Source organism: Girardinichthys multiradiatus, chromosome 4 (genome assembly GCF_021462225.1).
Source record: "Girardinichthys multiradiatus isolate DD_20200921_A chromosome 4, DD_fGirMul_XY1, whole genome shotgun sequence".
NCBI classification, from domain to species: Eukaryota; Metazoa; Chordata; class Actinopteri; order Cyprinodontiformes; family Goodeidae; genus Girardinichthys; species Girardinichthys multiradiatus.
Window position 1 is genome coordinate 48,880,973 of NC_061797.1, and position 15,483 is coordinate 48,896,455.

The 15,483-nt window shown below is 41.6% G+C and overlaps 2 protein-coding genes across 3 annotated transcripts; both read right to left on the reverse strand.

Annotated features, from left to right (window-relative positions):
• Positions 1-304: 304 nt before the first annotated feature.
• LOC124867509 (membrane progestin receptor beta-like) lies at positions 305-5,035 on the reverse strand. 2 transcript variants are annotated; one of them, XM_047363985.1, is made up of 5 exons: positions 4,796-5,035; positions 4,608-4,720; positions 1,200-1,356; positions 777-953; positions 305-652 (listed from the first exon to the last, which is right to left on the reverse strand). In XM_047363985.1, the coding sequence occupies exons 1-5, from the start codon at positions 5,030-5,032 to the stop codon at positions 341-343; spliced, it is 996 nt and encodes a 331-aa protein (XP_047219941.1). In that variant the 5' UTR covers positions 5,033-5,035; the 3' UTR covers positions 305-340. The 2 variants fall into 2 exon arrangements, with proteins under 2 accessions (XP_047219941.1, XP_047219940.1); XM_047363984.1 differs by having other exon boundaries at positions 753-953.
• A 4,679-nt stretch (positions 5,036-9,714) lies between these two features.
• il17a/f2 (interleukin 17a/f2) lies at positions 9,715-14,971 on the reverse strand. The gene is made up of 4 exons (XM_047363824.1): positions 13,004-14,971; positions 12,610-12,853; positions 10,635-10,786; positions 9,715-10,555 (listed from the first exon to the last, which is right to left on the reverse strand). The coding sequence occupies exons 2-4, from the start codon at positions 12,643-12,645 to the stop codon at positions 10,321-10,323; spliced, it is 423 nt and encodes a 140-aa protein (XP_047219780.1). The 5' UTR covers positions 12,646-12,853; positions 13,004-14,971; the 3' UTR covers positions 9,715-10,320.
• Positions 14,972-15,483: the final 512 nt, after the last annotated feature.

Genomic DNA, 15,483 nt, shown 5'->3' on the forward strand with positions numbered 1-15,483 from the left:
CAAGACTGGTGAAAGATTGGTTTGATGAACATGAAAGTGAAGTTGAACATCTCCCATGGCCTGCACAGTCACCAGATCTAAATATTATTGAGCCACTTTGGGGTGTTTTGGAGGAGCGAGTCAGGAAACGGTTTCCTCCACCAGTATCATGTAGTGACCTGGCCACTATCCTGCAAGAAGAATGGCTTAAAATCCCTCTGACCACTGTGCAGGACTTGTATATGTCATTCCCAAGAAGAATTGACGCTGTATTGGCCGCAAAAGGAGGCCCTACACCATACTAATAAATTATTGTGGTCTAAAACCAGGTGTTTCAGTTTCATTGTCCAACCCCTGTACATTACGCTTCTTCTGTGGTGAGCCGAGTCTGAACCCGCCTCCTCAGTGCGAGCGCTGTCAAGCTACAGCTGAAGGTCACCCAGAGGATGGAGGCACAGGCCAGCAGGAGGTGCTCCTCCCCGAAGAGTCTGGGCAGTGCTGGGCGACTCCACAGGAAGTCGCGGAACAGCGCCTCCTGCTGGACCACCATGCAGAGCGACAGCAGGACATGAAAGAGCTGACAGCTGTGACCGAGGACATCAAAGCTACCAGGGGAAAAACACTCAGGTGAAGAGCAGGAGAAGAAGTAGGCTGACAGCAGGGACAGCACCACCTGGTGGACAGATTACAGATGATAGGTTTTTTTTAGACTTTGGCAAATTATCTTTTTAATTAAGCAGTAATTAGATTAATGAATTCATGGTAAGTGCCACCTGGAGGAGATGCAGCGGCATTACTTGGGTGCTTGTCCAGCTGCAGATGGCGAGGAGGTGGGCGATAGGGCTGATAACAGTTATTACTGTCAGGCTGTAGAGCTTCCTGTGGAACGTGTACATCCAGCGAGAATGGACTTTAACGTAACAGGAAACAGAGCATGAGGTCCACGAAAGAAACGCTGCAGCCGGGAGGAAGATCTGGAACCAGAAACCTAATCAGCACCTCTGAATTAACCAGAACACAGCTTTTCTAGCAGAATTTGGGTTCATCCAACTGATCCTAAAGCATCCGTCACCTTTCCACCGAACATCCAACCAACATTCATCCAATTAGGCTGAATCTGTCCTCCCTTTCAGAGCTCTATCAGACAATCAGCAGGATGAAGATGCAGCTGTCCAACATTTATCCACCATATTTCCTACTGAGTGATTAAACAGCCTAACCTTTCCCAGCATGCTTTGTGTCCAGGCAGGGTCCGCACAGTACAGGTATAGTGCCAAAGCACAGCAGTACAGGTAGATAGCTCCGCCCACATTGTTGAGGAAGAAGAGCGAGTAATGAGCGTGCTCCGAGTGGGGCTGCAACAGGTGAGCAGCAGCACTGCAACGTATTAACACAGAGTCAGTTAAAGGTCAATCAGCATCAAACAACAATCAATAATCAGTACCAGAGTCCAGGTGTGTGTAATTTAGTCTGGCTGCAGCTGGCCTTAGAGGTTTGTTGGAGAACATTAGAGAACAAACAGCAGACAGGTCAGGGACAAAGTTCTGGTTCTGTTTAAAGCATCATTAGGTTTTACAACATCCCAAGCTTTGACCATTTCCCAGAGCTCTGTTCACTCCATCATCTAGACATGGAGAGAAGACATGGACGTCCACCTAATCTGACAGGTTGGGCAAGGAGAGCATTAATCAGAGAAGCAGCCATGAGACCCATGGTAACTCTGGAGGAGCTGCAGAGATTAACTCTACAAATCAAGCCTTTGTGAAAGAGAGGCAAGAAGAAAGCAATTACTGAATGCAGAGCCAGCTCACCCATTAGGCAATACAGGCACATACTGAGAAAAAATGGAAAAGCTAACATAGATTCAAATGTTAATTATTACTAGAGAAAATCTAGGGGGGAAAGCCAGCAGCACTGTGAGGATCATGTTCTTTGATCATGTTTGCCTTCAACCAAATCAGAAGATGCTGATGCTCCATTAGCCTCCCCCTTCCACCCGTGTGTCCCAAGAAGTCAGGTGTAGAGACAGCTGGACAGACTGAACTGGACGGGGGACACCCTGGACAGGTTGCCAGTCCATCGCAGGGCAACCCAGAGACACACAGGACAAACAACAATGCACACACCTGTGAGGATCATATTCTTTGATTTCTCCAGTGCATTTAACACAATTCAACCTGATTTGCTTTGTCATATATTCCAGAAGACTCAGGTGGAGGCCTCAACAATCTCCTGGATCAAAGACTACCTGACAAACAGACCACAGTCTGTGAGACTGAAGGGTTATGAGTCTAACCAGGTAGTCAGCAGCACAGGAGCACCACAGGGGACGGTACTCTCACCAATCCTCTTCACTCTGTACACCTCAGACTTCCAGTACAAGACAGACTCCTGTCATCTGCAGAAAGACTCAGATGAATCTGCAGTCATGTAGTGGATCAGAGATGGAGAAGAAGCTGAGTACAGGGTCCGCTTTGTGGCATGGTGTGGAAACAATCATCTCATCTTGAACGCGAATAAAACAAAGGAGATGATTGTAGATTTTAGGAGAAACAAGAATAAGTAAAACACTATTTCCATCATGGGAGAAAAGGTGGAGGAGTATAAATACCTCGGTGTTCACCTGGACAACAGACTAGAGTGGAGATGCAACTGTGAAGCCATCTACAAGAAGGGACAGAGCAGACTGTACTTCTTGAGGAAGCTTAGGACCTTCAGTGTTTGCAGCAAGATGCTGCATATCTTCTATAAGTCTGTTGTGGAGAGTCTGATCTCTTCTGCCATCATCTGCTGGGGAAGCAGCATCAGAGCCAGGGACATGAACAAGTTCAACAAGCTAATAAAGAAGGATGGTTCTGTTCTGGGGACTCCTCTGGAACCTCTGGAGATCATTGTGCAAAGAAGGATTCTTCAAGTGAGGAACAATATGGAGAACCCTGAGCATCCTCTTCATGAGACTGTCCTACAACAACAGAGTGTCTTCAGTCAGAGGCTTCTTCAGATCTGCTGTAAGGCAGACCGCTACAGGAGATCCTTCCTGCCCACAGCCATCAGCATCTACAACGGCTCTTTGAAGAAACCTTCATAATATGAGCTACAACAACATTTAACTTCGCTTTGGGATGAATAAAGTATTTTTTAAATTCATTTGAATTTGAAAGTGCAGCTTTAGCAGGAGAGGTGAGGTTGAGTAGGATCAGTCTGGTGGATGCAGTAATAAAAACCACCACTGGAGGTCTGTAAAATGTCTTTTTGTACATAGTTTTTAGGTATTTTACACAGTTATTGCATGGTTAAAATGTAGCTTTTGTAATTTATTTTGTGTGAAACTTTGTGGTTATCTAAATTTGATGTTTGATGTTGACTGATCTATTTATAATCTATTAGTATTTTTTATTTATTCACTTATTTACAGTATTTTTATTTATTTTCTTGTAAGGGTATTTATATTGTTTTTCAGATTTTTGTATTTATTTGTAATTTGTTAAGTATGTAAAGTGGGTGACATGTTAGCTTATAAATTAAAGACTGTGGTAAAAACTATGCAATTCGATGTTTTGCGTAAGAATATGGAAATCGCAGATGGGCAGAGAAGATTAGTTAAGAATGAAATAATCTATATAATGTTTATTCCATGTGCTATGGTTTCTGTTTGTGTTGAGAAAACTCAACTAAATGCTAGCAGACTAGCTGCTCAGCTAACGATGTGTTCTGTGTTATGTTTTTAAAGTTAAGACGAAATTATTTAAAGGTGGATTTTAAACACAGATCGGTCATAATGCGCCATCAGCGCTTATGAATTTTGATCCTTTTATTTATGGTTTTTTAAAGATACATATTTGATTTTAAAGGAGTGGTAACAAGTTATAGCCTTCCCTTTTTGTTAGCTGAAAGCGCTGTTAGCGCCATCACCGCCATCTTATGAGCCCGCAGGCTTTGTCGTCACCAAGTTAAGAATCATTTATCCAGAAAGGTTGTTAGTTTCCAATCTAGAAAAACTATATTTAGCTAAATATTATTTTACTAAATGTCATAGCTAATTAAGCACCATTAAGACTCATTTATCCAGAAAGGTTTGGTTCTTATTCAAAATATTTCCTTAAATATCATTTTAATATTTCCTTAATATTTCCCTAAATATTATTGTATTAAATAAAGGAAGCTAATTAAACACCAATGAGAATTAAGCATCCAGAAGCTTGGTTTTATTCAGCAAATCATTCTTTTAAATATTATTTCATTTAAATAATGTTTTATCTGATCTTGCATTGTGAATGGTGGTTTGAAGGTATGCATACCCAATGTTAGGTATGCCAATTATTGTCTAAGTTAGTGAATTTATTCTCTGTGTGCAGAGCTTTGCTGTTCAGTAATACCAGAGCTTGGATCATCCCTTTCTCTATTGTCCTAATACCACTGCCTTACTGGGCTGGTATTCACCAGACAACACTTAACAGACCAAATTATTATTTAATAAAATATAAAAATATTAATATTAAATATGAAATGATATATTCATAATCAAAATATTCTGTAGGGATGCTTTTGTCCAGCAGATACACTGAAGCTGATCAGACCTGATGGGAAGATGGATGGAGCTACATTTTTATAGGTTCTGAAGAACTCACCTGCTGCTCAGGTATGTGAGGGCAGAGAACATGTAGAGGACCAGAGGCATTGAGGAGACATCTATTGAAAGTCCCTGACCTTCTGGACCTTGCAGGCGAAAACCCAAAACCCCCTAGGGAAGTACAGACAGCAGGAGATGTTAGGATGTACAGATAGCTGGGCATCATAAGGTCCATCAGTGTCATACCCCTCCTCCCAGCAAGGTGAACATCATGAACCTCAGTGCCACTACCACAGCAGCCAGAAGGGGGCTCCACACGTTCAGGGTTTCATTATGCATCTGGAAGAGGCTGAGCATGTAATGCTGCCATGGCTGCCCCACAGAGCGGTACCCTCCCAGGATGAAGCGTCTCCGAAACAGAGGTGGGACTTCCAGGTCTCTGACAGTGGGGGGGAGGGAGAGGAGGAGGATGGGGGAGCACATGGAAGGGGGGGCAAAGGACAAACTCGGCATTATGGGAAATGGTCCAGAGATCTGCTGCAGGGTCACACAGGTATGGGAGGGGTCAGAGAGGTAAGACAGATGTTTATATGTGCAGGAATTGGGGGATAAACACAACAGCTGTGACTCATGGGAAATGGAGGCTGTATGAGTATAGGGTAACTTTATGTGACATAAAAGAGGGAATTTTTATGGTGAAATGAACATGTGTTTGGTTCCTAAAAAAAGGTTCCTGCAGAGAATGGGATCAGGAACCTGAAACCGTTCAGTCTGAAACAGTCTGAAACTTAAAGATTCTGTTTTCAGTCATAAGCTAAATAAATTCATCTGTCATCAAATATATTGCATCAGCAGCAGCGCCCCTTACTGTGTAAAAATAGAAGCTCTGTCCTGAACCCTGACATGATACTGGTTATTGATACTTTAGATTGAATTATTGATTATTAAAGGTCCAGATTCACAGAGGTCATCACAAAGAGACATTTTATGAATTGTCCGGACTGATTTATAGATTATGTATTAACAAAAAAATCATTCTAAACTAAAGTCACATGAAATTAATTTCCTTGAACACAATAAATATTCTTGATCCAGTATTTTCCAGTGGATGAAGCCATCCTAGTGTTCTGTTTAAACATCTGCTGAGCTCTCCTGAGATCTGAGTATCTTTGACTTTGATGAACCTCAGCAGCCAACAGCAGAGTTAACTTCCAGTTCGAAGATCTTCTAATCTGTCAGGATAAAAACATTAAGTCTGTTCTGGATCAGATCCACCTGCAGATGAAACTGGACTCGTGGAGCTTCAGTCAGGAGTTCTCTCATTGGCTGAGTACAGAGCAGATTTGTTCGGAAGACTAAAATCCTGTCTGAAAACAGTCCTACCTGAGTTGGATCTGCTGTGAGCGGTTCTCCTGGAGCTCCTTCTGTCCCAGTCTGTGTCAGCTCACATGACTCCAGCTCTCCACACAGTGTCCTTGTTACCAGAGGAATTCAGCTCAATTTTCCTTAATTGACATTCTCTGCAGGATGTTTCAGACATCATGAGACTGAGCAGAAAAACTGGGCTGAGCTAACAGGTCTGGACTGACCCACAGCAACATGCACACGTCATCCTAACTCCAGAAATCCAAGCTTCATGCAGCTTTCCAGAAGGGCCAGAACATCTGGTAATTAAGGAGCATAAACATGGAGACTGATGAAGAAATACACAAACCAAACCAGCTGAGCCAAAACATCACAGAGAGACCACATGTTCTGATGTTCTTCAAGATCATATCTCGTAGACTGTGGCTGCAGCTCAGCTTGGTGGACCATCATCATCATGAACTTTATTTCCAAAGCGCTTTAACAGCAGCCACAGCTGCAGCAAATTGCCGAACATTGGGGATAAATAGGATAAGAAAAAACATCAAATAAAATACCAAGCTAAACACACAACAACTAACCTAAAAACTCAAAACAAATATTGTAAAAACCAAACAATAAAACCTAAAATTAAACCTATAAAAGTTGAGTAATCTCAAGTCTCAGTTGGGTTGAAGGCCAATGAGTAATAATAAGTTTTTAGACAGGTTTTAAAAATAGAAATTGAAGGGATCTGTCGAATGTGGAAAGGTAAAGCATTCCATAACCTAGGGGCCCACATAGTGAAGACCCTGTCCCCACTAAGCTTCGCTTGGAACTGGGAATGACCAGGAGCAGCTGGTCAGCGGACCTAAGTGACCGAGCAGGAGTGTAGTGGTGAAGAAGCTTGGTTAAAGGCTGTGTGAAACCTTAAAAACAAACAGAAGGACCTTAAAGTGGACTCTAAAGTACACAGGCAGCCAGTGGAGGGAAGACATAACAGGGGTAATGTGCTCCCTTCTATGGGCTCCTGTTGAAAGGCGCAGCGCCGTTTTGAACCAGCTGCCGGCATGTAAGTGAGGACTGGCTCAATCCAAGGTACAGTGAATTACAGTAATCCAGCTGCAATGAAATGAGGACATGAAAGACATGGTTTCCAGCTGTTGCCTTGAAAAAATTTATGCTATTTTTCTTAAATTGTAAAAACTAGACTTAACTGTGACCTTTATTTGACTATCAAGATAAAAATCACTGTCCATCTTAAAACCAAGGTTAGTAACTGTGGACTTCACATACATTGCCAGGATGTCTAAATCAACAGGAGGGCTCTAAAATACTCCACTAGGTCCAAAGACAAGTACCGCAGTCTTTTTTTCCATTGAAATGAAGGAATTTTAATGCCATCCAAGCTTTAATATCCTCAAGACAAGAGGTTTGATGGACCAGGCATCACCTCGCCTTAAAGGCACATAGATATTGCAATCATCAGGATAACAATGGAAGGAGATTTTATAAAAATAGACCCCAGGGGAAGGAAGTACAAAGAAAAGAGCAAAGGCCCTAAAATTGAGCCCTGGGGGACCCCGCATGACAGAGGAGCAGAAGATGATTCAAACCCTTCAACCTTTATGGAAAATGTTCTGTCTGCCACCAATGACTACTTGGTGCTGTAAGCGGGACAATAAAATGCTATGATCCACAGTATCGAAAGCAGCTGTTTGGTCAAGCAGGACACAGAGTCACCAGAGTCACATGTCAGGAGAATGTCATTATAAAACCCTCAGCAGGGCTGACTCTGTGCTGTGAAGAGTTTTAACACCAGACGGAAACACATTCAGGATGTTTTATTCATCCTGGAAGGATTTTAACCATGAATAAACCGTTTCCTCCAAGATTTTTGATAGTAGGGGAAGTTTAGAGATGGGCCTAAAATTCCCCAACACATTCAGATCAAGGCCAGGTTTTTTTAACAGGGGCTGCACCACAGGATGTTTAAAATTAGCAAGAACTACGGCGGATAACAGAATTTTGTTAAAAAGGGCAACAACCAAGTGCTCCAAACAAAGGAAAACCTCTCAAAAAAAACGTGGCGGAAGAGCATCACATGGAGAACCAGAGGGCCTAATCTGGGCAACCATCCTCTGAAAATGACACAGTCACAGGCTCAAACTAATCCTGGAACTGATCCTGGAACTGTTCCTGGAACACACACAGAGGGGTCAGAGTCTAAGTGTAAAATGAGAGCACTTATGGAGGTTACCTTATCAATAAAAAACTGCATAAAATTATTGCACAGTAAAGTCGAGGCTTTAAAACCAGCAGTCTGTGGAGCATTAAGAGAAGAGCCAGTGCTACTAAAAAGCACATGAGGGCTGTGGCTGTCAGACAAATTTCAGTTAGAAAAGTGTTTCTTTTTAGCCTCTTTAACTGTGTCCTGGAAACTGTGACAACAGTCTTTGAAAATCTGGAGAGACACCTGCAGCTTCTCCACCTGCGATCTGCTCTGCGACCAATGGTTTTACATAACCAAACACCAATCCAGAACCAGTAATCCTGGGTTAATCATACTGGGTTAATGCCTGCTTTGTCACACCACTGACTGCATGCTTATTGATAGGGTGGATTAAACAGATTATTTGAAGATCAGCTTTTCTTCAGACCTGACCCATCCTCAAACCGGTGGAGAGAAGAAATCAAGGCCAAAGTAATTTCGTTCTTTTTATATTAAATTGGATAGGTGCATTTAGATGTCTGGGCAGGATGAGGCATAGTTAAGGTGATTTAGAATCACCAGTAGTTAATCCAAGGTATCAACTTGTTGCATGCAATACTGATTGAAGCGTTTTATGCTGAGTGTTTGATTTGCTGTGCAAGTGGTGCTGAATCACGGAGCGCGGATGCGATCAGCAAGGTGTGTGTTCATGTTTTTGTCTGGCTGATCCCAAATCAGCCAGGAGTTAGAAGTTGGACTTTTCCATTCAAAGCAGCTGCGGTCTGGGCCTCGCCTGACCCCTCCTTTCTCCCAGTTTCATTACTGGAGTTTTTCCGCTGAGTTCCTGCCTCAGAGTTTTATGACCCTTTGTTCAAGATTGGGGGCAATCAGCTGTTAGTGGCTAAAGGCGCAGCTCACCGACTACCCGCTGATCGCTGAAAATCAAGACATCAGCACCAGGAGGGCTTCTCTTTCCATTTAACCCACATTGCACATTTTGTCCATAAAACTGCTGGTTTTATCTTCATAGATATTCAATGTGCATATATTTTAGGTTGTCATTTTTATTCCCTTTGTGTAAAATAGTGCTTGTTAGTTAGGCAAAGGTTTTTGGACCAGAATGGTGGGATATCAGGGCTACATGGTTTCAAATCATTTTCACATATATATAATTAAGAGACGGTCAAAGTTCCCCCACCTTCGATGACTTGGTTGATTAAACGGTGACATTTAGCGTGGTTTGATTAATGATGATCAATTATTAATGATAATTTGCTAATTGTAATTATTAAGTGCTTTGAGACCATAATCATAACACCAGAGGACATCTCTGATTTCTGTTTGTAAGTAATGATTTTGGTTAAGAAAATTATTTTTCTGAATTATGATTTTTAATTTTTGATATTCATTAATCAATAATCATAATTGTTACCCCCCGCCCCAGCCTGATGATGGCATTCATGCACTGTGAAACAAAGAATATTTTTATTATCTTAGAATCTTCAGGTATTTATATTAAAAAAAAAAGTCTAAAGGAAGGTTTAATCTTTTAATCAATTTTATTAAAAGTGAATTGATTTCTGTTATAAATAAATCTGAACTATATAAAATGTTCTGTTTTTTTTATAATCAAACAGATAAAAAGATAAATCAAGACCCAAACTGGACTGGGTTCAGTCCAGTTAACTACGATGGACAATATTTGCTGTTCTTCTGCAGCGACGTTCACTTTTACTGTAAATAAACATTCAGTTTGTTTCAGGATGTCAATGATCTCTGCTTTAATAAGTAGAGCCAAAACTTTACAACTAATTAGCTTCAAATTCAGAAGAGATCCAGAACCGGGTTAACATGTTAGAGGAGGCAGGTTCTGTCAGAGTCCGTTTTCCACCCAGTCAATAAAACTGTTCAGACCCAGATGTTATGGAGGCAATCAACTAAGACGAGTAAATCAAACAAAATCAAACTCAAGAACAAAATCTCAGTTGGTTTTTTTCGGGTTTTTTGCTCGTCCTCAGATTTTGCATCCTGGTTCTGGTGCTGGTCTCATTTCAGGGTCAGGCTCAGTTTCAGATCCCAGTCTAAGTTCAAGGTTAGATTCTGGTTTATGTTCATGGTGTGGTTCAAGTTCCGGTTCTGGTATAAATTCAACATCTGGTGTTATTAAGCTTTTCATTTTGTCCTGTTGGAGATTCTGGGTCTGTTTTCTGCTGATTTAGTTCTGGCCAGCGTTGGCTCTGACGCAGGTACAGCCGACTGCCACTGAGCGGTATGAGGCAGTGTAGCAGTGGCTGCCCTCAATCCGGGTCAGAACCAGTATGTTTTGGTAGACGGGCACTGAGTTAAGATTGTGATGTCCCAGCTGTCCCGGTTTCAGAGGGGAACAGAACTCGCTGCTGCAGTTGGCTTCCCAGATGGTGGAGGGAATTTGGTTCTGCACTGTAGTGGTCCTGGAGAAACAGAGGTCAGAATTAGGAACATTGTTACAGGAGCACACAACAGAACCAGAACCAGTTCTACAGGACTGACCTCCAGGTCCATGGAGACAGAGACTTGAGGTTGATGTTCCCACTTCCTTCTGATAGGGAGGAGATCTCATTGGAGAACGCCAGCGTGGAGTTACACGAAGGAGGAAGAACCCGTTTCCCTGAGCAGGTAACCCACAATGCACTGCAGAATACCTGAGGACCACAGATTAAAAGGTGAGCTGGACCAGAATCAGAACCTGGACCTGATGTGGATGGCATTAATTGCTTCAAATAATTTTTGACCGTTTCTATTCAAATGACCGCCGTAGTCAGACCGATTGTATCCAACCGGTCCAGCTGGGCCCAACTGAGTCTTATCTGGTCTGAGTAGGTCCAACTAAGGCTAACTAAGTTCTCTCAGGTCTGATTGAGTCCAACTCATTGTGACAAGATCCAGTCAGGTCTGACTGAAAATGATCAAGGCTGTCAGTCTGGGTTTGACCCAGTCCAACAGAGTGCGGCTGAGTCTGACCCGGTCTATCAGGTAAGTAAGAGACTGGAACACAAATACATAACTGAAGATGGACGGGTAAATATTAATGGCTGCTGGGTTTTTACTCCATTTTTGGTTTTGTCACAGAACTGCTCTTCCAAGCCTTTGGGTCTTTTTCTTAGAGAGAGATGGTTTTGATTTATTTCTGACAGAGATCAGAACCACAACTGAACTCTTTTGGCAAAGTCAAATATTTTAAATAATGAGATTTTACCCTTTTATGAACATTTATCTTCACAGATCATGGAGTATCATAAGTAGATAAGCAATTGTAAATACCTGGTAATGAAATGGAAGGACACCCATGGTAAAAAAATGAAAGTACACCCTCCTTCAGTTTGAGGGTTTAGCGCATCGAGACAAATTCAACCCAGACAATATTTAAAAAATAAAAAAAAGCTGTGTTTGAAAACACACTCCGAGCAAAATATTTGATGTGCACAAATAGTCATGAACAGACCTATGGTGGGTGTACATTCCTTTTCTAAATAAAAACGGTAATGGCTGGTTCCCATGTAGGACATGAAATAAGGTTTTACTTAACAGCAGGGTTAAAACAGGTGATGTAATAAATAGTCAACATTAACAGAAAAATTGTTAATTTTAACTGTAAACCAAAAACAAAATGAAATAAAAATGTCAAAAATCCAAAATCAAAACTTTACTGAAATAAACAAAGTGATCTGGACTGCTTCAGTGAATATGAAATACATTCATCACAGTCTTATTGATGAAATTATGTGATTAATTCATTTATAACTGATGAAGTGACTTGTCCAGGGTGTACCCCGCCTCTCGCCCATAGACTGCTGGAGATAGGCACCAGCTTCCTCGCGACCCACTATGGAATAAGCGGTAGAAAATGACTGACTGACTGACTGATGAAGTGATCAGATCAAATAGGTATTCATTCATTCATCTTTTATACCACTTCTTCCATAGTGGGTCACGAGGGAGATGGTGCCCATCTCCAGCAGTCTATGGGCGAGAGGCAGGGTACACCCTGGACTGGTCACCAGCCCATCGCAGGAAATGTTTATCATTAAAGTAGTAATAACTGATTTATTTAACTGGTTTCATATTGATTTAGTGATGAAATAGTCACTTTATTTTTCATCACTGACTCAGTAGACTAGATTGATCATATGATCAGTCGGACTATACTGGGTTTGTGTAACATTCCTGACCATCCAGCTGTCGGTTACTGACGGTCCGGACATTTTAAATATTAGGCAATATAATAATTTTAAGATCATCCTGATTTTATTCTAAGGTTTAAACATCGCATCAGAGAATCGGTTTAAATGTTCTGCTCAGTTTTATTCCTGAATCTAAGCTTCAGAACAGATATTCAGTTAAAAGAAGCAAACAATGATGATAAAATAAAATCTTTAGAATCAGTAATTTAAAAATATAAATGCTTTCTGTTCCTGTGAAAGTGAGTTACTGAAACCTAGAATTAGAGTTATTAAGACCGACTCACCATCAGTATCTTGATTGTGCATCTCAGCAGCTTCATATCGTCTTCACTGTGGTGTGGTCCGGTCCAGCTCCTGAACCTCTCTGCTCTCAGATCAGCTGTATTTAAGGAGCTATGTGACCATCAAATTTGATCTGCGGTCATATAACCAGCAGAGGAAGTGATGGGGGAGAATCCTCTTATCAGTGTACTCCATCTACTGCAGAGGTGATTAAAGTCCCTTCAGCAGTTTCATTGCTGATAAAATCTGAGAGAAAAGCACAAAAGACAGAAAAACATGAGAAACTCCTACAGTCTGAGGCTCTGACTTACAGCAATGCACACGATACATCCAACCATCTGATCATCCATCCATCATTCATCCATCCATGACTTATCAGGCAGAATCTCTACTCACGTGTGTAAGTTTCTTTGAGGCTTTGATCTCTGATGGTTCTGATAATCTGGAATGACCCAGATCCTGTTTTTAATCATCCGATGCCTCTAATCTCTATGGTAATGAAACTTCTGTCTTTCTAAAATTTTCTCTTGTCATTTGAATCTGTAAAGTATTTCCAGTAAAAATTGGATCCTTAATGAAGTGTTATATACACACACTAAACCGGAGAAGCAGCAGTGAAGCCATCTACTAGAAGGAATGGAGCAGACTGTACTTCTTGAGGAAGTTTAGGTCCTTCAGTGTTTGCAGCAAGATGCTGTAGCTCTTCCATAATTCTGCTGTGGAGAGTGTAATCTCTTCGGTCATTATCTATTGGAGTAGAAGTATCAGAACCCGTGAATTAAAGATGCCCAACAAGCTGATAAAGAAGGCTGGTTCTGTTTTGGGGACTCCTCTAGAACCTCTGGAGATGGAGATATGAGTTAAAGCAACAATTAGTTTCCCTTTTTGATTAATAAATCATTTTTGAAATGAATTAAATTCACTGAAACTGGATAATTCTGTTCTTTAGAAACTGAGCTGGAGAGGAACTGATTAAGAGAAACCATCTGGAGGTGGAAAATCGATTTAAAGCCTGTCCGTGATGTTTATCATCCCATCGTTGGAGTTATTTATCTCTGAGTTCAAATTATCGTTTTAATTAACAACTTTGATCTGAAAATGAGGAGAAACTTGATGTATCTGACTCAGTTAACAGGACGACATGTCGAAGGAAATCAAGCTGACTGGTGCTGCCTAAACTATATACAGTAAGGACACTGGATCTCATTCAGATCCGATACTTTCAGCCCAACAGTATGAAGAGCAGTACACTGATCATAGCTGAAGGGGTTAAGATACCTGAAGGCAACGCTGCTGTTAAAGACAGCTACAAATACCATGGGACACAGCAACCTCAGTGAGGCTGCAAGGAAGTCAGCCACAACCAGGTACCTACAGTCAGTAAGGTAGGTTCTGAATGATTCAAACAAAGTCCAAATCAATGTATACACCCTATAGGTAAAATAGACTGGGTGAAGGAAAAGAAGCCATTGATAACAAGGCATGAAAGTTCCTCCCAGTGCATCCAAGGTCCAGCATCCTGAGGCTGTAAAGAATTAGTTCCAAGTCAAGTAAGCATAAATGTCACCATCGAGGATGAAACAGCAAAGGTTCTGGTGAAATGTCTCAAGCAGCAGAAACCCAGAGTGCAACAAGATGAACAGAAGGAACCCTAGTGGAGAGACAAACTTCTGCATGGAGTGTACCGACAAGTCTTACCAATGACTAGAGAGCGCTGCACTGAACAACAGGACAGGGGTGCACAGGAACAGGTTCTCAGTACAGAACAGTAGAGGCCAGGTTCTAAAACATCAGAAAGGATCTGAGATCCAGGCTGTGAAAAGGAAGCCCTAAACAGTCCAAAGCTGTCATAATGAGTGTTGAGGTAGGACCCAAATGCAGAGTAGTGGATATGATGAGAAGGATTTAATGAGTGACAAACTTACAGTTTGACCAGGTACAGGAACTCAGGCAGGTGAATCACAAACAGGACCATCACAGGAGCATGGACTCAGGTAGCCGTCAAGGTAACAAACAGGAGGAACCAGTCACAAACAAAGAAAACCACAGAGCTGAAATACTGAGGGAATTGGAGTTTGGACCAATGAACTCGGAGAGGAGCTAATCAGAAGAAGGGCTGCAGGAAGACTGAGGGAGAGTGCCTAATTAACCTGAAAAAGCCAGGAGTGCAGGAAGAGAACAGGGACATGTCTACTGAACAGAAAAGGTCAACAATGAAACTAAACTAGGGGACAAAACCAGGGTGAAACAAGATCTATAAGGAAATATAAAGAAAACACATCTAACACAATAATCCAGGAACAAAACTAAACAGAAATAATCTAAATAAACCTGAATGAACAGAAAAGCACCTGGCTGAGCAGAAGTTAGTTATCAGGCTCCTCTCCTGTGGAACCAGCTCCCAGTTTTAGTCCGTGAGGCAGACACCCTGTCTACTTTTAAGGCTATACTTAAAACTTTCCTTTTTGATAAAGCTTATAGTTAGAGTGGCTTAGGTTATCCTGAGCTATCTATGTTGTTATAATTACCTACCTACCACATTCTCATACTACTCTTCAACTACTCTTGTGTTATTTGCTGTTATTTCAGCTTTTAACTCTAAGCTCTCTCTGTTTTTTCTCGTTGTAGAAGCTACACCTGGCCTGGCGCTGTGTTTAGCAGTGGCACTTTCATTGTCCGATGAGCTAACCCCTCCCTCCTACTTCCCCATGTCTAAAGGGATTGCTCAATCCAGCTCTCCATCTAACGGGTCCGGACTTCCATAAACCTGAAAGATCTTAGCAGGTTTACTGAAAGTTATGTTTAAGCTGGTGTCGGGAAACGTCTCGCCCTTCTTCAACTGGAGGTCTGGACGACTGAGTAGCCTATCGCAGTCA

What these genes read in the sequence shown, in the direction of transcription:
- LOC124867509 (XM_047363984.1), bottom strand. Translation starts at nt 5,032, where the DNA reads ATGTGCTCCCCCATCCTCCTCCTCTCCCTCCCCCCCACTGTCAGAGAC. An exon ending in TCACCTTGCTGGGAGGAGGG is followed by an intron (nt 4,721 to 4,795) that starts GTATGACACTGA and finishes GTACTTCCCTAG; the next exon opens with GGGGTTTTGGGTTTTCGCCT. An exon ending in CACAAAGCATGCTGGGAAAG is followed by an intron (nt 954 to 1,199) that starts GTTAGGCTGTTT and finishes TTCTGGTTCCAG; the next exon opens with ATCTTCCTCCCGGCTGCAGC.
- il17a/f2 (XM_047363824.1), bottom strand. Translation starts at nt 12,645, where the DNA reads ATGAAGCTGCTGAGATGCACAATCAAGATACTGATG. An exon ending in GCACAATCAAGATACTGATG is followed by an intron (nt 10,787 to 12,609) that starts GTGAGTCGGTCT and finishes TGTGGTCCTCAG; the next exon opens with GTATTCTGCAGTGCATTGTG. An exon ending in CTGTCTCCATGGACCTGGAG is followed by an intron (nt 10,556 to 10,634) that starts GTCAGTCCTGTA and finishes CTGTTTCTCCAG; the next exon opens with GACCACTACAGTGCAGAACC.